The sequence below is a fragment of the Hypanus sabinus genome, chromosome 19 (assembly GCF_030144855.1).
Source record: "Hypanus sabinus isolate sHypSab1 chromosome 19, sHypSab1.hap1, whole genome shotgun sequence".
Classification (NCBI taxonomy): Eukaryota; Metazoa; Chordata; class Chondrichthyes; order Myliobatiformes; family Dasyatidae; genus Hypanus; species Hypanus sabinus.
This window is the reverse complement of record NC_082724.1, coordinates 57996607-58024337: the sequence shown is the minus strand read 5'-3', so window position 1 is coordinate 58024337 and position 27731 is coordinate 57996607. Positions and strand designations below refer to the sequence as shown.

Genomic DNA, 27731 nt, shown 5'->3' with positions numbered 1-27731 from the left:
TCTAAATAGTTTGTGACAAACTGGCACAGGTATTCAGGACATAGAAGGGGAAATAGGGAGCCTAGGCTAATATATCTTACTGGATGTGTTGACAAATGGGACCAGGAATAAATGGGCCTTGGTGTACAAATTGGCAGGACAGGTAGATGGCATTGTTGAGAAACTATTGTGGGCTTCATCAGCTGAGTATTGAATGCAAGGCAGCTGGAATATTGTGTTTCGTCCTGGTCACCATGCAGTAGGAAGGATGTGATGATCTGGAGAGTATGAGAAGAAGATTCATTATGTTGCCTGGATGGAGTGTTTCAGTTTTCAGGAGAGGCCCCACTTTACCCTAGAGCAATGAGGTTAAAAATGGATGAGATTGAATTGTATAAAAGATTGTATAAATAATTGTATAAATTTCTGTACATAATTATGAGAGGGATAGATGGGATAGGGAGCTCAACAAAGGTTTAAGGTGAGGATAAAATGTCCGGAGGGGATCTGAGGAAAACCATTTTCACCAACAGTGGATGCAGTCTGGAACACACTGCTTGAAGGTGGTGGAGGCAGATACTCTTGCAACATTTAAGATGCATGTGGTTGAGCAATTGAATTTACCAAGAATGAGGTTGCAGACCAAGTGCTGGTAAATAGGATTAGTATCTGTAGGTACTTGATGCTTTGCATGGGTGTAGCGGGCCATAAGGCATTTTTTTTAATTAACCTAACCCTCTCTAATCTTATCCTCTGTGGAATTTCATTGTGGCTTGATTGTCCTCTGAAACGGTCACAGGGATATGAAGTATGATGATACTGGAAACAAGGACTGCGTAACTTAGCCCTAAGACATGGATTTTTCTTTATTTGTAAGCGTTGGAGTTTGGTGTCATTCAGATTATATAAGGTGCTGGGGAGGCCACAAAGAAAATATTTGTGTTTTTGATCTTTTTGTTAAAGAAGTGAGATTGCCAATGCTACAAATCTAGAGTAAATCTAGAATAAATCAAAGGCTGGAGGAATTTGGTAATTAGTCAGCATCCATGGATAGTTGACAGTGTAGACCAAGACCTTTCAGGACTGGGAAAAATAGTAATAGCTAGAAAAAAAGGGTAGGGGGAAGGGTTGGAGCAAGATCTGGTGGGTGGTAGGTGATCCAGGTGGCATTAGATGCAGTCCAGATTAGATTCACTAGGTTAATTCTTGGAATGAATAGTCTTTTTATCACTAGTAACTAAAGAAATTAGATTTATTTTTATTTAGATGTAGTGTGATATCCTTTACAAAACAACCACACCTCACCATTGTGCCCATGTGACTAAGTAACCTTCTGACTGATATGTCTTTGGAATGTGGGAGGAAATCTAAGCCCCTGGAGGAAACCCATGCGATCACAGGAAGGATAAACAAACTCCTTTCGGGCAGTGGTGGAATTGAATCCGGGTCACTAGTGCTATAATAACATTATGCTAACTTCTATGCTGCACTACCATGCTGGCCAGATCAATATTCTTTAAAGGAATGATTGGTGATCTTACTGGAATGCAAGAGATTCTTGGGAGCATTACAAGGTAGTTGTTTAGAAACTACACAAAATGCTAGAGGAACTCAACAGACTAAAGCAGCATCAGACCCTTTGGCAGGGCCTTTCCCAAGTTCCCCTTGTGCCCCATGGGCTAAAATGTATATACAGTGGCATGCAAAAGTTTGGGATGGTCAACATTTCTGTTACTGTGAATAGCTAGGCGAGTAAAAGATGACCTGATTTCCAAAAGGCATAAAGTTAAAGATGACATATTTCTTTAATATTTTAAGCAAGATTACTATCTATTTCCATCTTTTACAGTTTCAAAATAACAAAAAAGGAAAAGGGCCCGAAGCAAAATTTTGGGCACCCTGCATGGTCAGTACTTAGTAACACCCCTTTTGGCAAGTATCACAGCTAGTAAGTGCTTTCTGTAGCTTAGAGTCTTTCAATTCTTGTATGGGGGATTTTTTCCCATTCTTCCTTGCAAAAGGCCTCTAGTTCAGTGCGATTCTTGGACCATCTTGCATGCACTGATCCTTTGAGGTCTATCCACAGAATTATGATGATGTTTAGGTTGGGAGACTGTGAGGGCCATGGCAAAACCTTCAGCTTGCACCTCTTGAGGTAGTCCATTGTGGATTTAGAGGTGTGTTTAGGATCATTATCTTGTTGTAGAAGCCATCCTCTTTTCATCTTCAGCTTTTTTACAGACGATGTGATGTTTGCTTCCAGAATTTGCTGGTGTTTAATTGAATTCATTCTTCCCTCTACCAGTGAAATGTTCCCCGCGCCACTGGCTGCAACACAGGCCCAAAGCATTATCGATCCACCCTCATGCTTAACAGTTGGAGAGGTGTTCTTTTCATGAAATTCTGCGCCCTTTTTTCTCCAAACGTAGCTTTGTTCATTGCGGCCAAAAAGTTCTATTTTAACTTCAACAGTCCACAGGGCGTGTTTCCAAAATGCATCAGGCTTGTTTAGATGTTCCTTTGCAAACTTCTGATGCTGTATTTTGTGGTGAGGATGCAGGAAAGGTCTTCTTCTGATGACTCTTCCATGAAGGTCATATTTGTGCAGGTGTCGCTGCACAGTATAACAGTGCACCACCGCTCCAGAGTCTGCTAAATCTTCCTGAAGGTCTTTTGCAGTCAAACGGGGATTTTGATTTGCCTTTCTAGCAATCCTACGAGCAGTTCTCTCGGAAAGTTTTCTTGGTCTTCCAGACCTCAACTTGACCTCCACCGTTCCTGTTGACTGCCATTTCTTAATTACATTACAAACTGAGGAAACGGCTACCTGAAAATGCTTTGCTATCTTTTTATAACCTTCTCCTGCTTTGTGGGCATCATTTATTTTAATTTTCAGAGCACAAGGCAGCTGCTCAGAGGAGCCCATGGCTGCTGATTGTTGGGACAAGGTTTGAGGAGTCAAGTTATTTATAGAGCTTTGAAATTTGCATCACCTGGTTTTTCCTAATGATGACTGTGAACAAGCCATAGCCCTAACAAGCTAATTAAGGTTTGAGACCTTGGTAAAAGTTATCTCTGAGCTCAAACCTCTTGGGGTGCCCAAACTTTTGCATGCCGCTATATTTCAATGTCAGCATTATGGCTGAGGAGGATGAACAGAGCCTGCATCAGTACATGGAATTACAACATTGCTATTGGAGAGACCTGGTTGCATGAGGGACAGGATTGGCAGCTCAACATTCTTGGGTTCAGTTATTTTAAATGTGAGGGGGAAGGTGTTAAAAGAAATGGAGGGGTTGCACTATTAATGGAGAATGTTACAGCAGTACTTTGAGAGGACAGACTGCAGGGTTCATTCACAGGCAATTTGGATAGACCTCAGAGATAGGATAGGTTCAGCTACATTGACAGAATTACACTGCAAGCCTCACCAGCAGTCATTGAGAAGTTGAACAGGTATGTAAGCAGATGATGGAAAATTGTCATAACAGGGTTGCATAGTGTCCCCAGTATTGTTTGGAACTTACTTAATACAAGAAACTCATGGGGAAAGGATTTCTTCAGCTATCCAGGGATTCTTGATTGTATGTGGAGAATCTAACTATAGAAGTGAACATACTCGATCTAGGTTTGGGAACAAAGCCAGGACAAGTGACAGACCTGATGGTGGTTAAACATTTTGAAAATGATAATGAAAATTAATTATTTTTAAGACAGTTATGAGTAAGGATAAAGGTGGAAATTGGAGGACGGCAAATTATGACAGGATAAGAAAGGAGCTGATGAGCATTGATTGGAAGCAGCTCTTGTGAGATAAGTCCACATTTGATCTGTGTGAGTTGTTTAAAGACCAGCTGATCAGAGTTCAGATAAGGAGTAAGAACAATGATGGTAATGTAATGGAGCATTGGATGGTTTGAGGCCCTAATTTAGTTAAGAAGGGAGAGGAAGCATAAATAATGTTCAGGAAGCTAAAAGTAGTCTAGATCCTTGAAAGCAGGAAAGAACTCAAACAGGTGTTTAGAAAGGTCAAAAGAGACCATGAAATGTCCTTGACAAGCAAAATCCCAAAATTATCAAGGAAAATCCCAAGGCATTTTATACTTGAAGAGAAAAAGGATAACTGAGAAGGTTAGTCCACTCAAGGAGAAAGGAGTGTGCACATTTATAATAATTTATAATAAATAGAACAGTCAGTGTAAAATAGAGTACGCTCAAGTCAGCATGAGTTCATCAGTCTGATGGCCTGTTGGAAAAAGTTGTTCCAGCTTGTTGGTCCTGGCTTTTATGCTGCGGTACCGCTTCCTGGATGGTAGCAGCTGGAATAGATTGTGGTTGGGGTGACTCGGGTCCACAATGATCTTACATACACTTTTTACACACCTGTCCTTGTAAAGGTCCTGCATCATGGGAATTTCACAACTACAGATGCACTGGACTGTCCGCACCACTCTCTGCAGAGTCCTGGGATTCAAGGAGGTACTGTTCCCATACCAAGCAGTGATGCAGCCAGTCAGGATGCTCTCAGTTGTGCCCCTGTAGAAAGTTCTTAGGATTTGGGGACCCATACCAAACTTCCTCAACCATCTGAAGTGAAAGAGGTGCTGTTATGCCTTTTTCACCACACAGCTGGTATGTACAGACCAAGTGAGGTCCTCGGTGATGTGGATGCCAAGGAACTTGAAGCTATTTACCCTCTTAACCCCAGATCCATTGATGTCAGTAGGGGTTAGCCTGTCTCCATTCTTCCTGTAATCCACAACCAGCACCTTTGTTTTTGCGACATTGAGGTAAAGGTTGTTTTCTTGACACCACTGTGTCAGAGAGATGACTTCTTCCCCGTAGCCCATCTCATTATTGTTTGAGATAAGGCCATCAATGTAGTGTCGTCAGTAGTACTGTGTGTGTTGCCTCCCAGTTATCAGTGCCAGGAACATTGTAGCGCAGGTCCACAGCATTCTAAAGGGTGAGGAAGAGCAGACAAAAGTTGTGGTACATATTGTTGCCAATGACATGTGGCAGGAAAGGGGATGAGGTCCTGAAGAGAGAATATAGGGAGCTAGATAGGAAGGTATAAAGCAGGACTTCAAGGGTAGTAATCTCTGGATTGCCTAATATGGAGTGTTGTGCACAGTTCTGGTCACTGGACTGCAGGAAATATATCAATAAAAGGATGAATGTACACCTGAAAATGGAGCAGGAGCAATATCCTTGTGGGCAGTTTTGGTAGAGCTGTTGGGGAGGGTTTAAATTCATTTGGCTGGGGGATGGGAACTAGAGTGACAGGTCAGGGGAAAGTTGGTATACAGGTAGATACAAAGTATCGAGAGATTGTCAGGAAGGATAGGCAGTTGATAGTACAAAATTACAGTCAGATGAGCTGAAGTACATCTATTTTAGGACATAAGAGCATAGAATGTTAAATTACAATACAGGCCCCTTTGGTTGCTATTTTTGTTGACCTTTTACATCATAATGTATGCATTATGTTGCATGGCCCCATATTTTTTTGTCATCCATGTGCCTATCAAAGAGTTTCTTAAGTGCCCCAAATATAACTGCCTCTACCAGCAACTCTGGCATGTTCCATGAACCCAGCACTCGGTGTAAGATAAACTTGGCTCTGACAACCACTCACATACTTTCCTCCAATCACCTGAAAATTACGCCCATTGTATCAGACTTTTCCGCCCTAGGAAAAAGTTGGTAGCTATCCACTTGATTTGTGCATATCTCTGAAGTCACATCTAATCCTGCTTCGCTGCAAAACCCTAACTTGCTCAACCTATCCTCATAAGATATGCACTTTAATCCAAGCAGCATTCTGGTAAATCTCCTCATCACCTCTCTGAAGCTGCTACATCCTTCCCATAATGAGGAGACTAAAACTGAGCACAATATTCTCAGAGTGGTCCAACTGGGGTTTTTGTTTTAGAGCTGCAGCATTACCTCACAACTCTTGAATTCAATTCCCTGTCTAATGGAAGTCAGCACACTATAACCTTCTCAACAACTGTATCAATTTATGGGGCAACTTTGAGGGATCTGTGGATATAGGTTTTGTCATTCAGTGTATATGAACGATCTGGATGATAATGTAGTAAACTGGATCAGCAAATTTGCGAATGACACCAAGATTAGGGGTAAGTGGACAGTGAGGAAGCTTGCATTGGGATCTGAACCAGCAGGAGAAATGGGCTGAAAAGTGGCAGATGGAATTTAATACAGCCAAGTGTGAGATGTTGCACTTTGGGACGACAGAGTAGGATTTGCACAGTGAACAGTAGGGCATTGAGGAGTGCGACAGAACAGAGGTATCTGGGAATACAGATCCATAATTCCTCAAAGGTGATGTCAGAGGTAGATAGGTTCTTAAAAAGAGCTCTTGGCATATTACCCTTCATAAATCAAATTTAGTAAAGGATTTACGATGTTATGCTGAAATCGTATACGATATTGGTAAGGCCTAATCTGGAGTATTGTGCGCAGTTCTGGTCACCAAACTGCAGGAAAGATGTCAATAAAATTGAAGGGGTCTGGAGGAAATTAACAAGAATATTGCTGGGACTTGAGAGCCTTGGTTATTATAGGGAAAGTTTGAATAGGTTAGAACTTTATTCCCCGGTGCACAGGAGAATGAGGGAAGATTTGATAGAGGTATACAAAATTGAGGGATATCGGTAAGATAAATGAAAGTAGTTTTTCTCCCACTGAGGTTGGGTAAGACTAAAGATAGATGTAACACTCTCACCAGGGCTCATAATAAACCAGGTTTGTTGGCTAGCTCTGGCTAACAACCATGTGACTCAGAAATGCATTGGTAATGATGAGATGGCCATATTCAATAAGCAACACATGTCTTAGGTGGGTATGTTTCTGGTTCAGTAAAACAGGGAAGTTGAAATGCTCTGTTGAGGGAACAAACTATGGTGAATGCTGTATAAGTACCGCCCAACCCACTGTCTCCTAGAAAATTAATGCAAGGTCTCTTGGATGTTCCCACTGCACAGAATGTCATCAAAACAAACCCAGTTGGACACAGCATTCCCAAGCTGAGCAAACGACTCCTTATCTTTGCAGAAACAAAATACTGAACTGTGAAACTTGATTAACAGAAAGCATTGCATTTTACGGAAAAGCTTCAGATAATAAAACACTTAACAGCACAACAGTAGTAATACAATAAAATGTGTTTCTCAACCATGGCATTATATAGAGATCATAGGTTAATGGTGAAAGGTGAAATGTTTCAGGAGATGTGTGCAAGTGGAAGTGATCCATCTGGGTTGAATTCAATAATTAAGAGAAATTTGGATAAGTACATGGATGTACTTATCCAAAAGGGCCTACCTGTGGGTTATGCTCAAGCTGAAAATTGATGCAACTAGACAGAATGCACTAAATGGGCCAAAGTGCATGTTTCTGTGCTCTAACTATAATTCTATCCCTCTGTTCCTCTACACTGTGAAGAATCCTGCTATTAATCCTGTATTCTATCTTTAAATTTGACCTTCCAAAGTGAATCACTTCACATCTTTCTGGATTGAACTACATCTGAAATGATTTGGTACTACTGAAGATCATTATCAAAGTGCAGCTATCTCTTTCTTTGCTTTATGTAGTAACCTGGGGTACATCCCATCTAGCCCTGGTGACTTATCTATCCTAATGTTTTTCAGAAGTTCCAACACATACTCTTTCTTAACATCAACGGGTTCTAGCAAGTCATTTGTTTGATGCTGTGCTCACAAATGTCCAGGTTTCTCTCAGTGGTGAATACTGAAGCAAAATATTCATTAAGGACCTCCTCTGACTCCAGGCACATGTTTCCTCTTCTCTCTCCGATTGGTCTTACTCTCACTCTAGTCATCCTCCTGTTGTTCATATATGTGTAGAAAGCCTTGGGATTTTTCTTAATCTTGCTAAGTCCTTCTCATGTCCCCTACTAGCTCCCCTAAGTCCTTTTTAAGCTCCTTTTTGGGTATTTTGTAACTCTTAAGAGCCCTGTTCTTTTTTGTCTAAACTTTAAGTACACTTGAATCTTCCTCTTGACGAGATGTTTCACATCATTTGTGAACTGTGCTTGCTTCTGTCACCCCACTATCTCAATGGGGCATTCCTATGCAGAACCCCATGAAACTCCTCCCTAAGTAACTTCCATATTTCTGCTGTGCATTTCCTTAAGTACAAACCACATTTCAAGAAAAGTTGGGATATTTTCCAAAATGCAATAAAAACAAAAATCTGTGATATGTTAATTCACGTGAACCATTATTTAACTGACAAAAGTACAAAGAAAAGATTTTCAATAGCTTTACTGACCAACTTAATTGTATTTTGTAAATATACACAAATTTAGAATTTGATGGCTGCAACACACTGAACAAAAGTTGGGACAGAGTTAAAATAAGATTGAAAAGTGCACAGAATACTTAAGTAACACCGGTTTGGAAAACTCCACATTAAGCAGGCTAATTGGTAGCAGGTGAGGTATCATGACTGGGTATAAAAGTAGCGTCCATCAAAGGCTTAGTCTTCACAAGCAAGGATGGGTCGTGGCTCACCCCTTTGTGCCAAAATTCGTGAGAGAATTGTTAGTCAGTTCAAAAGGAACATTTCCTAACGCAAGATTGCAGAGAATTTAGGTCTTTCAACATCTACAGTACATAATATTGTGAAAAGATTCAGAGAATTCAGAGATATCTCAGTGCGTAAAGGGCAAGATCGGAAGCCACTGTTGAATGCGCATGATCTTCGAGCCCTCAGGCGGCACTGCCTAAGAAACTGTCATGCTACTGTGACAATTATAGCCACCTGGGCTCGGGAGTACTTTGGAAAACCATTGTCACTTAACACAGTCCATCGCTGCATCCAGAAATGCAACTTGAAACTGTATTACGCAAGGAGGAAGCCATACACCAACTCTATGCAGAAACGCCAGCGAGTTCTCTGGGCCCAAGCTCATCTCAGATGGACCGAAAGACTGTGTCAGATGAGTCCATATTTCAGCTAGTTTTCAGAAAAAACGGGTGTCGAGTTCTCCGTGCCAAAGATGAAAACGACCATCCTGATTGTTAAAAGCGAAAGGTGCAAAAGCCAGCATCTGTGATGGTATGGGGGTGCATCAGTGCCCACGGCATGGGTGAATTGCATGTATGTGAAGGTACCATTGACTCTGAGGTGTATATTATGATTTTAGAGAGACATATGTTGCCATTAAGGCGACGTCTCTTCCCGGGACGTCCATGCTTATTTCAGCAGGACAATGCCAGACCACATTCTGCACGGGCTACAACAGCGTGGCTTTGTAGATACAGAGTGCGTGTGCTTTGCAGTCCAGATCTATCTCCTATTGAAAATGTATGGCGCATCATGAAGAGGAGAATCAGACAATGGAGACCACGGACTGCTGAGCAGCTGAAGTCTTACATCAAGCAAGAATGGACAAAATTTCCATTGCAAATCTACTACAATTAGTATCCTCAGTTCCAAAATGATTAAAAACTGTTATTAAAAGGAAAGGTGATGTAACACAATGGTAAACATGCCTCTGTCCCAACTTTTGTTGAGTGTGTTGCAGCCATCAAATTCTAAATTTGTGTATATTTACAAAATACAATTAAGTTGGTCAGTAAAACTATTGAAAATCTTTTCTTTGTACTTTTGTCAGTTAAATAAAGGTTCACGTGAATTAACAGATCAGATTTTTGTTTTTATTGCATTTTGGAAAATATCCCAACTTTTCTGGAAATGGGGGTTTGTACATCCATTTGCGATTTATGCTCCTATTCTGCATTGTAGCATCGTAATCTATTAAATAGTTACCCATATCATCTAGAACCATAGAACATTACAGCACAGAAACAGGCCCTTTGGCCCTTCTTTCTGTGCCGAATCATTTTTTTGCCTAGTCCCACTGACCTGCACCTCGACCATATACCTCCATACACCTCTGATCCACGTACCTGTCCAAGTTTTTCTTAAATGTTAAAAGTAAGCCCGCTTTTAGCACTTCATCTGGCAGCTGATTCCACACTCCCACCACTCTCTGTGTGAAGAAGCCCCCCCAATGTCCCCTTTAAACTTTTCCCCCTTCACCCTCAACCCATGTCCTCTTTGTTTTCTCCCCTAGCCTCAGTGGAAAAAGCCTGCTTGCATTCACTCTATCTATACCCATCATAATTTGAGATACTTCTATCAAATCTCCCCTCATTCTTCTATGCTCCAGGGAATAAAGTCCTAACCTATTCAACCTTTCTGTGTAACTGTTTCTCAAGTCCTGGCAACATCCTTGTAAACCTTCTCTGCACTCTTTCAACCTTATTAATATCCTTCCTGTAATTCGGTGGCCAAAACTGCTCACAATACTCCAAATTCAGCCTCGCCATTGTCTTATGCAACCTCACCATTACATTCCAACTCTTATACTCAATACTTTGATTCATAAAGGCCAATGTACCAAAAGCTCTCTTTACGACCCTATCTACCTGTGATGCCACTTTTAGGAAACTATGTATCTATATTCCCAGATCCCTCTGTTCTACTGCACTCCTCTGTGTTTTATCATTGTATGTTCTACCTTGATTTGTCCTTCCAAAGTGCAATACCTTACACTTGTCTGCATTCAACTCCATCTGCCATTTGTCAGTCCATTTTTCCAGCTGGACCAAATCCCTCTACAAGCTTTGAAAACCTTTCTCACTGTCCAATACACCTCCAATCATTGTATCATCAGCAAATTTGCTGATCCAATTTACCACATTATCATCCAGATCATTGATATAAATGACAAATAACAATGGACCCAGCACTGATCCCTGTGGCACACCACTAGTCACAGGCCTCCACTAGGAGAAGCAATCCTCCACTATCACTCTCTGACTTCTCTCATTGAGCCAATGTCTAATTCAGTTTACTACCTCTCCATGTATACTTAGCGACTGAATCTTCCTAACTAACCTCCCATGAGGGACCTATTCCAATACTTCTCAAAGGCTACAGTAAAGGATAGGGAGTTCTGGTCACTATCTCTGAAATGCTGACCCACCGAGAAATCTGGCATTTGACCAGGTTCAATGTCTGTCATCACATCCAATCTGGCCAGTCTTATAGTCAACCTGTCTACATGTTGTTCAAGAATCCTTCCCGGACACGCCTAATAAATTCCTTCCAATCGAAACCTTTTGTGTAAAGGAATCAGTCAATTTTAGAAAAGTTGGAGTTGGCTATGGCAACAATCCTGTTATTATTGCACCTTTCCAATATATGCCTTCTGATCTGTTCTTCATTGTCTGTTGCTATTGGTGGGGAGGCGGGAGGGTTTGTGAAATAGACCAATAAAATGATTGCTTCCTTCCTTTCCTTGATTTCCACCCACAGAGACTCATTCAACATCATTCAAATGATGTCATCCATTTCTGCAGCTGTTATGCTACCTGTGATAATATCCCTGATATTATCCCCATCTCTTTTGCCTCCCTCCCTGTCCACTTCAAATACCTAAACCACGGAACATCCAGCAACTGTTCCTGCCCTTGTGGTAGCCAAGTCTCATCACAGCCATGATGTTGTAGTTCCATTTACTGACTCTAATTCCTGATACTATTTGCATTAAAATTCTTATTATGTCTGTTAACATTTGGGATGGAGCTTTCAAAATTGCTTTGCAGTTTTCACTGAGAGTTAGTGATGGCTTAGAGTCAAACAGTAATAGTTTAGGCTCTTAAGTCCCTAACTTGCTGTGGGTGCTCTGTAAATATATATTCATGGTTATAATGATTGCTGATCCCAGGAAAAAAATTGTTTATTGTTTTCACTCTTGGAACTATTCAACTTTTTTCAGACTTTTAATTTTAGACTTTTAATTTACTGATGCAGCCTGCCTTAGCTTAGCTTTTTTTAAATTTTTTTTTATTAGTTTTTCAAAACATTTTACAAATTAAAAACCCAAAATCCCAATGAGGAACATTAAAACAGTGCAAAATTAAGCATACAACAACAATATGCTACAAAGGAAGAGAATTTTAAAAAAAAGCACCTAAATTAAAGACAAGTAAGCTTAGTGTCCTCCCCAAGCCCCACAACACAAGAAAAAACAACAGCAACTCCAGACCAACCACAACACAATATAGAGAGTATAAGTCAGAACAGCCAAACTCCCAGACTGTGAATACACTGAGCAACGGAGGATAATAATGCCTTCTACCAGAGAAAAAAAAAGGAGCTGAAAGCAAGGGACCGAAAAGAGAAAAAAAAAACCCAGTCAAGAGGAAGGTTATGAAAGTACTCAATAAAAGGTCCCCAGACCTTATGGAACTTTAGATCCAAATTGAGAACTGATTAATGAATTTTTTCGAGATCCAAGCAGGCCATGATGTCGTTAAGCCAGTGAGCATGAGTGGGCGGGGCAGCATCTCTCCATCTGAGGAGGATCAAGCGTCTAGCCAGGAGAGAGGCAAAGGATAATATTCGGCATTTGGTCGGACCCAGACATAAATCTGTCTCGCCCCAAAAACCGAACAGAGCAATTAAGGGGTTTGGTTCTAGGTGCTGATTCAGAATACACGATAACATAGTGAAGACATCTTTCCAGAATTTCTCCAAGCTTGGACAGAACCAGTACATATGGATGAGAGAGGCCATGCCCCTCTTGCATTTATCACAGAGCGGACTAACGCTAGGGTAGAGTCGAGATAGTTTAGATTTAGACATATGGGCTCTATGACCAATCTTAAACTGTAAGAGGCAGTGGCGAGCACAAAGAGAGGTTGAGTTAACCGATTTGAGAACTGAATCCCAGCTCTCCTCAGATAAGGAGATATTTAAATCCTGCTCCCAGGCCATTTTGATTTTATCCATGGGGGCCCGTCGTACGGCTGCTAGTTTATCTCGGATGATTGATATTAAGCCTTTACCTAGTGGATTCATGGAAAGAAATAGGTCCATAGCATTTTTCGCAGGCATTTCAGGAAAGTTAGGAATTAAAGGAGCAGTAAAGTGTCGGATTTGGAGATATCTGAAAAAATGAGCATTGGGCAGATTGAACTTAACAGAGAGCTGCTGAAAAGAAGCGAAGCGATTATCAATGAAAAGATCTTCAAAATGTCTAATTCCTATACCAAACCTGGAATGCTGAATCGTATGTAGTAGGTAAAAAAAAGGTGATTATCAGCAACAGGGCTGGAAACGGAAAACCCCTGGAAATCATAGCATTTCCTGATCTGAGCCCATGTACGCAAAGTGTGTCTAACAAGAGGATTAGCTATTGATCTGGGCAGACTACTAGGGAGTGCAGAGCCAAGAAGTGCAGAGATAGATAATTCTTTAGTGGAGTTCAACTCCATCGCCACCCAGTTAGGGCACTCGGGTTGGCCATGGAAGAAAGACCAAAAGGTAGCACACCGTATATTAGCTGCCCAATAATATAAACGAAAGTTAGGTAAAGCCATGCCACCCTCTTTTTTTTAGATTTTTGGAGATGGATTTTATTAATTCTAGAGCGCTTATTCTGCCACAGATATGACAAAATAATAGAGTCTAAGGAATCAAAAAAAGATTTAGGAATAAAAATTGGGATAGATTGAAATAGGTATAAAAACTTGGGGAGAACATACATTTTAACAACGTTAATACGACCTACCAAAGACATAGATAGAGATGACCATTGTACCAGACTCTGTTTTATAGCATATGAAAGATTGGCAAAGTTTTCGTGAAAGAGATCTTTAAACTTTCTTGTGACTGTAATTCCAAGATAAGTAAATTGATTATGGACTACTTTAAAAGGGAGATCACGAAATGTTAGTTCTTGTGCTTCTTTATTAATTGGGAGAAGTTCACTCTTATGTAAATTAAGTTTATAGCCAGAGATCTGGCTAAACTGGTCAAGAAGTGAAAACATTAGAGGTAAGGATGTAGATGGATTTGAGAGAAAGAGTAATAAGTCATCAGCATAGAGAGAAACTTTATGCTCAACACCCCCTCTCCAAATCCCAGTCATTTCAGGGCAGTTTCGAAATGCTATCGCCAGAAGTTCCATAGCTAAATCAAAGAGAAAGGGACTTAAGGGGCATCCCTGGCGGGTGCCACGTTTGAGATTAAATACTTGGGATTTCTGAAAATTAGTTAAAACAGAAACAGTAGGACACAGGTACAGCAATTGGATCCAAGAGATGAAACTGGCCAAGGTCAAATTTTTCTAAAACTGCAAAAAGGTAGTTCCACTCTATACGATCAAAAGCCTTAGCTTAGCTCTGAGCATTTTATGATTTGCTTACACTTGATCTCTTTCAGCCTATATAATTATTTATTTTAATTTGCATTTTTAAATCTGTCTCCTCCCCATGAAAGATTACTTCAGTTTCTGGAGTCTGTATTTCATCACAAATCCCCTGAGGATTTTGTCAATACCAAAATATTATATTAAATTTCTATCCATTTTATTCATTTGCCATGTACCAATTTTAAGGTAAGAGTCAACAAATCAAAGGTTCATAGGTCCAATTTAATGTCAGAGAAATGCTTTTTCTTTGCAACTATTCACAAAAAAAGAAGTGGCCCCAAAGAATGAACAACAATTAAATGTTAGAACCCCAAAGTACTCCCCCCTCCCCTCCCTCCCATTTGTAAGCGGCAGCAAGCAACAATCCTTCTTACCCCCATTGGCCAAAAATAGGCACCAGCACCCGCCACCAAGCACTCAAGTGTGATCAAAGCACTAGCAAAGACACAGACTTGCAGTTACCCAAAGGCTTCGCATTTCACTCGGTATATGACATACCACAGGCTCTCTCCCCCTAATAAGAAGGGGGAAGGAGGTGCATCTATTTTCCCAGCGAGCAGGAAGACATAACAAACAACTCGCTGGTTTACAGTGTTAAAAGTCCATTACATCGCTTTTTTTTGAGCTCTGTGCCTGAAGATCTCTAAGATCTTGGGTTTCCAGGCACACAGCCGTAGACACCCCCAATGACACACGGGTCTCCTGCAGTGACACTGATCCTCGGTCTGCCCATCACCAGAGCTCTGAGATCCTAGGCTTCCTAATCTGAGCCAGACTCTTAGGCATGCCAAACAACGGCCAGTTATGGAACGCCAAGAGCGGGTCCCATTCCCACTTGATATGTTGATTTCTTTGATATGTTGATATGTTGACTTGATATGTTGATTTCTTTTTCTTTTTATAGATGTTTGCTGACCCACTGAGTTCCTTCCAACATTTTGTATGTTGCTCCAGATTTTCAGCATCTGCAGTTTCTTGCTTCCATTATTCCCACATGACGTTGTTAGTAAGCTTAGAATTAATACTGTCCATAACAGTATCTGAGGAGAAACTATGAACGTTTTGTATTAGTGACCTTTGATCAAAGTTGGCTGTACTTTTTCCAGTCTGAAGGTGGTTGAGGCAAATATGAATCTCAAAGGAAATCATTAAATGGAAGAACCTGTATGTAGGATGCATCAGAGTTGAAAAGATTAGGTGACATGAATAATGGTTAATTGGCGATTGTGATCTTGCCTATGTAAACATGCTTGTGCAAAGGAGAAAATACTGATCATCTAGGAGATCTAACAATTGCTTTGAAGGGATGCCAGATGGTGAGAGGCATGGTTGGATTATCAAAACAATGAAGATTGTAGAGAGCTGTATGAAATAGGATGTCTTTTCCTTTCCTAAGACTTACAAACAAAAAGTCAGGTATGTTTTTTTTTTGGGGTTTAATGGACCTCGGTCCCAGGTGTGAGCACTGACTACTGATAAATCCTGATTTAGGAGTGCTGGTCTCAGGCTGAAATGTTGATTGTTTATTCCCCTCCATAGATATTGCCTGACTTGCTGAGTTCCTCCTGCATTTACGTATGTTGCTCAAGATTTTGCATCTTCAGAATCTGTTTATTTTGAGCATTGACTTAATTCTCTCTGGTTAAGGTTTATGTAGTTTATGAAAGAAAGATCAATGTTTCAATTTGTGGAAATGAAGCTAGTATAAATGTGATACATTCATACTTCGGAGACCTTCTCTGTGTTTTTATTTTTTCATTTTCATTGATCAGTTATAGTTTTACCATACAAACCTAGCTCTTTGTCTCGCCACATCCATGGCCAATCTTCAGGATGGTGAGAAATATTGTCAGCAATCCTGCAATCAGAAATGATTATTGCTTGGTATTCATTTCGACATCAAGTCAACTTAAATCACTGTACATTGTACTGTGCCCCCTAAGAGTTGCATAAATTAAAAAAGTTGGTATTGGCCAATTTATGGTTGGAGATAGGTGCAAGTAGAAAGTTGGGAGGAGAGAATATGCTTGACCTCTTTGATGATAGGAGCAAATTATCAGCATCTCGTTAAAATTTTTGTGAAATAGTTGATAAAATAATGATGAAAACCATTTGTCCCAGCTTTATCCAGGTAAAATGACAATTTTAATTGAGAAATTCATTTGTTTCTTTTGTTTGAAGAGATGACAATCTTTGTTGTGCTTTTGGGATTCCTTCTGCTCTCTTTTATTCTTCTACTAGGTTACCATTCAGTCTTGATCTTCCAAGTTGAAAGGCTTATTTGGACCTCTTATAATTAAGAACATATGAAGACTTCAATCCCTATAGTTAATAAAATAATGTTGGTCTATGACCTAGATCCATAACTACATATTTTTCCTATAATCATTAAATTAGCTAAAATCTTTTGATCTCAGATTCAAACTTAACTGTTTACCAGCCACACATTTACAAGATTGTGGAATAGAAAGTGACAATGTTTTTTAACTTGTCTCCAAAAATCCCTGACAATTTTAACATGTCCTTTTGTCCTAGACTCACCACTTTTTCTGTCAGTTCCCCTTAATTCAAATCTTCAGTCAACTTTCTAACTTAATTTGGTAATCTTTCTTCGTAGCTTCACGTGGAATCCAGTATCATTTTGGTAAATCATTGCTGCACTCCTTCCAAGGTCAATCCATGCTTCCAAATGTGGTGTGCCCAGAATTGCTCCAGATTTAGTGAACCTGAGCTTTATGTAGCAGTAGCACAAGTTTTATAAAAGCCAGCTGTCCTATCCTTTATGATAATTTTATGTATCTGTGTTCATGGATTCCCTCATTGCTGCTTGTTTTACACCAATTTTCTTCCCATTTTAGGTCTGCAGTACATGAGCCAACAAAAATTGCATTTAGCATAGTCCATTTGCTTTGTCAGTAGCTCCCTGTAATTTAATGTTCCATCTGCACTGCTTATCTGTCATCTATCCATCAGTATAGTTAGAAGTGTGATATTTTGTTTCTGTCAGATCTAGATCCAATGCATTCAAGTTTATCAATCCTGTTGATAGGTGTGATTCCCCTTGAGAAGTGTATCCTTCCTTATTGTTTGAGTACCTGCCTATAATATTGCCACTTAATTTCCTAAACAGAACATTTCTAAGCTTCACTTTAGCTGATGGTATCCTTACCAAGTACATCCTCCTCCACTACCACATCCTAGTCCTCACCATTTTAGAACTGTAACCTGATAATAACTTAGCTTAAATAACTTCAAGTTAATAACTGAACTTAAATTGGCATAGCTTCCCTGCTGAATTTGCAGCTTCAATTCATTCAGTTTATTCCTTGTACTCTGCATTTAGGTAAGAAATGTTTGTTTGCTATAATGTTTCACTCACGCATGTTGGCCTTTCTCTCCTGTCTTAGTGCTTCAGTTTTTGCTTTGCTTACAGTAATGAAAGCTGAAGTTAATATTACTACTGTGCTATTTCTATGCTTGATTCCTTTTGTTTGCTTTGCAACACATTTTCTTACAGCTCCTACTTTTGCTTGCTTAAAGTTCTTGTGGTCACTGGTCCCTAGCTTATTCATCTTGTTCCTTCCTATTCCCATGCTGGTGAAATGGAACTCCAAGTTTTTATAGCTGTTCTCTGTAATTCATTTCTTAAATATTATCTTTATGTCTCTTGAAACCACTGCCTATTCTTGTTTAGTGCTAGTGGTGACTTTAATGGGTCAGATCACACTGATCATGTCTCATGTGACCCTGACTGACCACTCAGTTTTTGTAGTCATGTGAATGCGATTCAAGAATGCGTTCAGTGTTACCACCAGGACTTTAATGCAAGGCACAGTGTTATGCAAGTGGTGGCTAGGCTGTAGTCAGTAGGTGTTAACACCGCATCATCACCTGCAGACCATTTTGATGGCTGCCCAATGAGGGGCTTTTAGAAATGGTTGAAAAAATGTTTTAACTTTTTATTTCCTTTAAATATTGAATTAAATGTATGACAAAATTGGTGACCAAAAATAAATAGTGTAAAATAAACAGGAAAAATAGATCAACATCTTGCTTTTTGTGATGAAACCAAAGGTCTCATTGATTATTTGAATGGGACTGAGATAGATGCACCAGTTAAGGTTCGCATCAAGTAGAATGGCTGGATACAGTGCATTTAGCTCCTCAGCTCAGCAACACCACTGTTCTGGTTGTTGAGGCTAGAGGCAGATATGCAAGTCTGTAGTGAGCTGCTGTGTGCACTACAATAAGCTAGCTGTTGTGTGTAGAACAGTTGGCTAACTATCAGTGTGTTCTGGCCCAACATATCCAACTGAATACAAATCATTGATGTTACTTAGAGCTAGTTGAAGTCTCAATGCTGATTCTGGAGTAGTGTCTAATTCTGGCCATCTTTAGGAAGTATGTCAAGACCTTGGAGATGATGCAAAGGAGATTTACGGGAATGCTACCAAAGATTCAGGACTTCAGTTATGAGGAGAGACTAGTGAAGCTGGGATTGTTGCCTTTGGAGCTAAGAAGGTTACTTAAATATGTTTTTGCGTATCCTCGCATTTATTCTTATGAACCTCCATTTTCATCCTGCAGAACCTTAGATTTTCTTTGTCCCACTTTGATTTATGTAGGGTCAAATATAATTAGTCTGATCTTACTATTTCAGATATTTTTGAACTGCATGCTCAACATAGTTTTAATATTCCCTTTCGAGAGTATTGTTGAGGACTTGCAACAATCATTGGCATAATGTCAAATCTTTGGGTAATGGGTTTATGCTTTCTTGTATTCCCCACTCACATTGAAATAGATAGCTTTATGGTGGACATTCCCAAGGCACTATGTCATATACAGGTTGGCAATATAATCTTGAGTAAATGATGCCATGGGCAGTCTCTGATATGTTAATGTATTTTGTGTATTTCATGCAGTTAACAAAATGACATTATGGCTCTTGTGTTAATCTAAATTAATTCTGGTTGATTAAGCCTAGCATTCTGTTTCACCTCTTTGTAAAGTTTCTTAAAATCCTCCTCTTCCCCCTTCTCTCTCTCTCTTCCCCCCCCCCCCCCCAACTGTGCTTAATACAGTGTTTTTAATTGTTGGTCTGTATTGTGTACTCTGAACACTACAATGAATTTTAATTTGACATTCGCTTGCTGGCACTTTTGTAGGTAGATATTCCATGGCTGCTTGGACAACACTTTGTGGTACATTCTGAGGCTTTAGCCATTAAGGATTCATACAATGAAATTACACTTTTTCAAGAAATAGATGGTTGTTTCAAAGCTATCTATTCATATATTTCCAGGTAAAATACATTATAGCTCTTCTGCAAAATAACAAGTTTTCATTTTCCTAGAACAGTTTGTTTTTAAACATGGCAAACAGAATGTTTGTCTTAGTTTAGTTGCATTGAGGTTCATGTTTCCCCTCTATTATGACATGCCCAAGGGTTCCTAGTTATTTCATTGGTAATTCATATTGTGAAATTTATTTTGTTACTTTGGCTGTGTTGTCCAGTGTGGGGAATTTATTACTTTGATTAGCATGGCTATCCAATTCTGTTCCTGGCATGTATGAAATTTGTTTGTACAGTTCTAGTACTGTATGTGGAATTCCAATGTTTGTCATTGCATGAATGTGATGTTTCCTTAGAAACTGATGAATATGGTGACCCTTAACTTCAATTGTGATTGTATTTCCAGTTTTTTTTATTAAAAAGATATTTTTGTGTTGCAGAATGCATGTTGGGATTAAGTTTCTTTCGCCTGATCGTTTGTCTACAGTGTTAGACTTCTACTTGCCAATCATTCCAATTTCCACTGCACCTTATACACTAGGAAGTCATAACCCATAGAAACAAATAAATTAAACTTATCCGGGCTGTCTTGGAATGCAAATTTATTTGTGAATAGCTGGTAAAATAGAGCTAATGAAAAACTAACCATTTCTTAAACTTTTCAGATCCACAATTAAACATAGTGGTTTGGAAGAAGTCTTCCATGTCTTGGAGACGAGCACCATCAAACTGGCAAAGGCTTGTCACTTCAAATGGATAAATCGGGGCCGGGCAATCCAAGCAATTTGCAAATCCTACCAAACCCTCATAATATATTTTTCTGACATGAGTTACAGTGACCATGATATCACAGCAGAAAGTATCCTCCTTAAACTCCAACAACCTCGGTATTATCTCCTCCATTCTAATATCTATTTTAATACTTGAGTCTGAAATTATGTTTATTTTCTGGGACTGAAACTTTCTGCTTTGTGCCTAGAAATATCAGTTTGTATTTCTCATTATGGAAGTTCATTCATTCATCTTTTGGGAGTAAAGAGTAGCGCTTTTAAACTATCTTTCATGAATAGAACAACTCAATGTGCTTTACAGCAATAGAAATATTTTTGAGTTGTAGTCACCTTTCCATTATAGAAAAGGTGCAGCCCGATTATGCACTGCTAAGTCCCACAAATTGCAAAATGATTAATGAACCTAAGCTGTTATGAGTGAAAACCATTGGCAAAAACATTGGTGTTAATTTTGTTCTTCAGAATATTGCAGTAGTGTTTTTATCAGTACCTGAGCAGGAAAATTCATATGGCATTTCATCACTACTTGATACCTTTGACAGTTCAGCATGATAGCATCAGCCAAGATTTTGTGCTTAAATTACTGTTTGACTTTATTCCAGTGTTGAGACTCAAAAGCAACAGTGTCTAGTTGATATCATGGATTGTGCTGCAAGGGGATCATTAAAGTATACTTTTAAAATGGCATATTAACCACAATTAACATTCACCTTGGGGAAAATGATGTTAACTCCGGCTGTAATAACTAGATCAATTTATTTGTACAATGTTTTTATTCTCTCTTTACATTTACAGCATTCTACTTGCCATTTTCTTCTTGAGAGATCTCCTCCACCATTTGGACAATCTATCACTATTTTTTCAGGAAAGATTTCTGAATCCAGTAAGAATACCTGAAAAGGTTCAATCCACAATTAATCTCCTTGAGTGCAAATATCTTGGAAACAATATCTTGTGGGAAAGCAGCTTTCTGTTGGGAATCCAGTTGCTGGAAAGTGGTGCTCTTTCTCGACTGCCTTTGGCAAGAAAACCACATGGGCCAATACTTCACAAAACAGCAGCTAAAGCTACTGATGAGATAGCTGACTCTGTTAAAACTTTGGTTAGTAGATACTAAACTATTAGATTATTTATGTACTTGTTGCCAACTTGGAATTTTGCCAATACTTTGCAATAGGATATTGTCATACTTCATGATGCGGTAGTATATAGTGAAGTGGTTTCACTTGCCCTGTGTGCTTAATGCTCCTTGGTTAAGTATACGGCAGTGATAACAAAGAAATAATGTAATAAAGATGGTGGCTTAGTAGAAGAATTCTACTTGTGTTTTGTTTTTGTTAGGTGAGGAATATTGTTGACAGTCTGAAGGAGAGGTTCCCTGATAATGCAATCATCAGAGCCTTTCGGATCCTAGATCCAGATAGGATTCCGTCTGACCCTGAGAAACTGGCTCAGTATGGAAATAGTGAAGCAGCAGCTCTGCAAAACCATTTCTCAGATCTTCTTTCCAGTGATGGGAAAGATTTAGTTGCTGAGTGGGATCAGATGAAATACCTCATTGCATCCAGAAAAGGAGAGAGTTTGGATGAAGTAAGCAATTATTTCAATGATGTATTTTTTGTTGTATTTACTGTGCTTTAATATATGTAATATAATCTAACATTAAGATTTTGGAGGTGACTAAACAGGACCATGAATCATTCAATATGAACGTAGCTGACTTGATTGTTGGATTGGAATCAACTCTTTTCCATAGCTCCTTTGCCATAAAATTGTCTACTGAATTCCTAGACTCAACCTGCCCAACTCTCTGAAGGTGAGACCTTTATAGACTGTAAGAAGAAATTCCTTCTCAGCTCAGTCTTAAATGGGTGATTCTTTATCTTTAGGCTTTCCCACTAGTCTTGATCACTACATCAGGGAAATACCCTCACTTGCTCTGCTTTATTAAGTCTTCTCAGAGCTTTTCATGTCTTAAGATCATGTTTCTTGCTCCTAAATTCCAGATAATATTTGCTTATGGACCTTTTGTCCTAGGGACCCTTTGTCCCATGATTCACTTTCTAACGATAGATACTAAATACAGTAAAACTGAATAATATAGAAATCTTAATCAGTATAATGTTAATATTTTGAAATGCTTTATAAATGTAAGGGTCATAGAATTTCAGAATGGAAATGGGTCCTTTGACCCACTGATAAACCACGCATGTATATCGCTGTCATCAACCACCACCAATTTCTACCCATCATCCACATACAAGAGGCAATTTAAAGTGGCCAATTAGCCCACCAACATCCTCTAGCATGTGGGAGAAAATGGGGGCATCGGAAGAAATGCATGTAGCCACAGGGAGAGCATGCTCCTTCCTCATGGCACTAGCAGTCAAGATTGAACCTCGGTAGATGGAGCTGTGAGGCTGTAGCTCCAGTAATTGTGGTGCCTGTAAAAATCGATGGGTTGTTGAATGGCAGATTATTTTTGTGCAACAAAGGTTTCAAGCATTGACAATGTCCAAAATGGGGATGTGTAACCACCATCATTGGGTCCACCATTTTGCACTGTAATCATAACCAACTGGACTAGCCAGATAAATGGAGGTTACAAGAACAGTGCAGAGGCTGGGCATCCTGAGTGAGTCATCTGCTGACACTCTTAACCTTTCAGAGTTTGAAATGGACACTTTGGCCCACCACATTCATGCTTATTCACAATAATCCAGGTTCTTCAATGTTTTGTCTCTGTGCCTTTCTAAATGCCTCTGAAATGAAGTTACTATATTTTTCATCGCCTCTTCTAGTTGAGAGTTATGAATACCAACCACCATTTTTTATTTAGAAAGAACTTTCTTCTCAAGACTCTTAAAACTCCTTCCTCTCAACTTAAACCTATGCCTTCACCCATCCTCTGTAAGGCACAAGTCATGAGCATGATGAAATACACTCTGCTTACATAGATGAGTGAAACTCTAACAGTTCTCAAAGCAGCCCTCAGCAACCATTTGCCATACTGAACACTCATTGTCTCCGCACAATATTGGCAGTGTTCAAAATGCACCGTATCTTGGTTGATCTGACAGCACCTTTGCCCTAAGACATCCATCGCTAAGAGCAACAAGTGTATAGATCAGTATCAATTGCATTCATCCAAGTTGCATAGCATCCTGGTTTGGAAATGTACGTTATATTTATAGACATTCATCACTAGGCCTAGAGCTTTATACTCCCTCTCCATCAGCAGTGTTGTAATACATTCACCAGAAGCACTGATTTGGTTGAAGAAGGCAGCTCATCACATTGGCTATTCCCCTAGCCAGCAACCTAGTCAGATATCAAAAATGAATATATAAAAATAAAACTAGTTATATCCAAAAGATGGTACTTTGAATTCAACATCACTATGCTGAACTTTACAAGATGTGTGAACAGTATGTTTGAAGCAAGAGCGAATATCATTCTTCTTTCCCTTCCCTTTTTCCAACTCACAGGTTTGCATTGATCTAGCACACTCGGATATGTGGAGAAAAGAATATCCAAACTTCTCAATCCTATCAGAGGTTTGTATGGTGATGTCAGCATCAACCACTGAACCCGATAGGGGATTTACATCTGTGAACTTGATAAAAAATAAATACAGGTATATTGTCATGATGAGAATTAGCCAACAGTTGTTTGTTATATGGTTTATTAGTGGCTGAATACTATGACTTAATTTCTTCTGCAGGAATTTGCTCACTTCAGACCAACTTGATCAGTTGCTCAGACTGTGCTTGGAGAAGCCTGAAGATACCCAGGATTACCTGGATGCAGCCTATGCTGCATGGCTGCAAGCTGAACAATGGAGGCTTCTTCTCAAAGAATGGAGAAGAGGGGAAGAATCAAAAACTGAATCTGATTCAACTGAATCGGATCCAGATCCTTTGTCTGATTCAGAATAAAAGTTATTGCTGCTGACTAGTGTCTTGGGACATGCATGACAAAGGGAAAAAATACAACTTCTTTGTTAACTTGTGATTCTCTGTTGGTGCTATGTTGTTTGTAATTGTATTACAAAGAAATGTACATTTGCCTTACATTACATTACATTTTTGCCTTACATTACATTACATTGCCTGGAATAAAAGGCATCTCCCAGTATTCTGTATACTGTTCCTTTATTGCCGATTGATAATCCAACACAACATGCTTCTATATCATAGCATGTGTATCGTATCATATAATAAACGATTTAACAATTTTTATAGATGAGTTTAAATACAGCCGAGTTATCATGACTCAATAGCATTTGGTACATTTTTAAGAAATAAAACTTTTGACACCCGCTAGTTTCTTAGATCTTTTAACAGTCATTGACTGTCTAAAATTGGATGTAGTAAGTTCAAGGTGAAATGCAACTGCTGAATGTGCGATTGTTGCAGTGATGCTTGGGTATAAGTGTAGAGAGAAGAAGCTGTTTGAAGAATTGCATTCTTAAATCTCCTTAGGAGTTTGGGTTTTAATGTTGCTTTGAAATGCTCATGCATTTCAAAGTCTTAAACAACTTCTGGATCTCATTCTTCCTAAAATAAAAAATTACGTTACAAAGTACTGGGAGTGATGTCAAAACAATGAAATTTAAAATACTTCATATTGGATTATTCCATTGAATGATATTTTAAAATGTGGCATTAACTTTGATTTTAAGAAATATGCGAGACTTGTATTTGGTATTTTTTTTGATAAGGCAGCTGTATACTACTTCAGGGAGTTCTAAAGCTCCGCTTCCTGTATGCAATGCAGAAAAGTGGAGTTAGGGCTTTTATCTGAGCTGTCAATGCCATTGGCATCGGCAACATTTTTTTAAATGAGACACTTTTTACAAAAAATTTCACTTTTATGAATGTTCAGGTTGTGTGCATAGATCAGTAAGAAAACAACATCCCCTCTGATACTTTGTTGTACACTATATATCTCAAATCAAATAAAAAGTGAACATCCCCAGCAAACATCAATCTAGAATAGCGCTGGAGCTGTGTTTTATCATGGGCAGTTCACTGAGGTGCATTTACTACCCTACTCAGTGATACAATCTGCTTATCTGCACAGCAAACTATTCGTTGTTAACCATGTCAGTTTCTATGCTAGTTATGCCTTTATTTAAACCATGCTACTTAGCTAACCTGAAACTTCAGCATTTAAGATTATGCAAATAGTTCACAATTCTTCATCACTTTTTAAATTTTTCTCCAGGTTTCCTGTGAATTTAGCACTCTGGTAATCTTATGTTCATGTGGAAGCAGTTTATATATGTGGTCTCTAATTGTCGCAAACCTGATGTGTTTGGTGCTGATATAAAAATTCACCAAAATGCTGTGATGAATTATGAATTCAGATTATGGTGAAGAAGAAAATTGTAAGGCAATGAGCAGTTTAACTCTTGCACTACTTCACATGCAGGTAGCTGACTCATTCTGGACCAAATCTTTCATGGATCCATTGAAAGCAGATTTTTGAATGTAAAGCCAAAAGATTATTTGGTTCTTCCAGCCTGTATTGAAGCTTAGTAATGCATAAGGTTTACTTATTGGATGACAAAGAATACTCTTGCATGCTCGCACATAGTAAAACATTCTGTGTAGCAGTTCAGCAATTATGTTTTTATCAACCTCCCTTGACACTAATAATTATGTTTCAATAGGGAAACTGGTGGATGTCCACATTAGCATGGTTATGCCCTCCCATGCTTCAATAAAATTTATTTTCCATGAACTTTGCTTTAGTAATCACATTATTTAAAGTTGCATTTGTGAAATAGACTGATGTTTATTACCAGAATTTCCCATTCCATTTTAACTGAGTTCTTCGAATGTTCTTGAGCTGCTGCTTTGGCTTGCTTAATATAATTGGTGTAGGGTGTTGGGTTTGGTAGTAAATGTGTCCATTGTCTTTCTGCTTAACTATGCAAATTTTATTTTATTACATATATTCATTCACGTATAAAAATATATGGATGGTCTTAACACTAGTTTGCCAAAAATTTATTGTACAAGATTTCTATGAAGTGCATGATCCATTTGTAGCATTTTTACCACAGGCCATTAATTCACTCACTGTGCATTTTAATATTAATCCCAACAACATGCATTCCCACTTTAAATAACTTTTCTCAAGAAGGTGCTAACATGCTTTTCAATGAATTACTAACATGTTGTTGTGTTCAGGTGAAAATTGGAAATGGATTGACAGTATACGTTGTGCTGAACACTGAAAATGGATATAATTGAGGATATATTATGCTTGGAACAAGATGATGCATTAAAAAATTGTGCTTGGAAATGGTGTTCTGTTTATTTGGGAGATGGAAAATGATTTGATGCATTTAGAATTCTATGCTTGGATCAGAATTATACTTGGACCAGGTATGTAGCTGTGCTTAACTGGAATTGAATGTATTGTGTTTTGTACTGTATACAGGCTGCTATTGGTCTAAAGAAAATAAAGGTGTTAAGTTTGTTAAAAGTATTCCTTTTGAATGTGATGAATTCAAACTGCACACACAAGTGTCTGTTTAATGTACTGTAATGTGGTACAAAGAAACACAGATCTGCAGTGTTGGTACAGAGTGTATGGAGGTAAAAAGACCTCGGGTTAGGCTGTTTATAGTAGAAATAGATGCTTCAGTTTGCAGTTTATTTCATAGTTCATATGAAAGGCTTTAAATAAACTCTTGGAGGACATGATTGTCACCAGGTGAAAAATGTGTATTCATTCAACAGGCACAAAAAAAATTAACTAGACGATCAACTGCATTTCTAATGTTGGTTCTCTCAAAATTCTTATGCATCAACACACAATGCTGGAGGAACTCAGCAGGACAGGCAGCATTGATGGAAATAAATAAATCGTTGACGTATCAGGCCAGGGCCCTTCATCAGAACTGGACAGGAAGGGGAAAGATGCCAGAATAAAAAGGTTGGGGAAGAGGAAGGAGAACAAGCCAAAAGGTGATAGGTTGAGGCTAAGTGAGTGGGAAAGGTAAAGGGCTGGTGAAGGAGGAATCTGATGGTAGAGGAGAGTAGGCCATGGGATAAAGGGAAGGAGGAGCACTAGGGGGAGGTGATAGGCAGGTGTAGAGGAGGTAAAAGGCCAGAGTAGGGATTAGAAGGAGGAAAAGGAAAAGAAAACATCACTGGAAGGAGAAATGGAGGTTCCTGCCATCAGGTTGGAGGCTACTCCACTCTGAGAATGGTTTCATTATAGCAGAAGAGGATGCTGTGGACTAGAGTGTCAGACCAGGAATGGGGATAGGAATTAAAATAGGGGAAATTTTGCTTCTGGGAGATGGAGTGGAGGTGCTTGACAAAGTAGCCACTCTTGGGTTGAAGGAGCAATACCTCATATTCTG

General features: G+C 39.0%; 2 protein-coding genes across 5 annotated transcripts in view; both read left to right on the top strand.

Moving 5' to 3' along the window:
* The window catches only part of LOC132377948 (uncharacterized), a 40863-nt gene extending 14015 nt beyond the window's left edge, over positions 1 to 26848 (top strand). For both annotated transcript variants that reach the window (XM_059944470.1, XM_059944471.1), the window contains 6 exons: positions 19429 to 19565; positions 20222 to 20443; positions 21143 to 21449; positions 21689 to 21937; positions 23836 to 23984; positions 24072 to 26848. In XM_059944470.1, the coding sequence (XP_059800453.1) occupies positions 19429 to 19565; positions 20222 to 20443; positions 21143 to 21449; positions 21689 to 21937; positions 23836 to 23984; positions 24072 to 24285 (1278 nt within the window). In that variant the 3' untranslated portion in view covers positions 24286 to 26848. The remainder of the gene's footprint in view (positions 1 to 19428; positions 19566 to 20221; positions 20444 to 21142; positions 21450 to 21688; positions 21938 to 23835; positions 23985 to 24071) is intronic.
* Positions 1 to 27731, top strand: part of LOC132377949 (NCK-interacting protein with SH3 domain-like) — a 213071-nt gene that overhangs the window by 23381 nt on the left and 161959 nt on the right. The gene's annotated exons all lie outside the window — the stretch shown is intronic.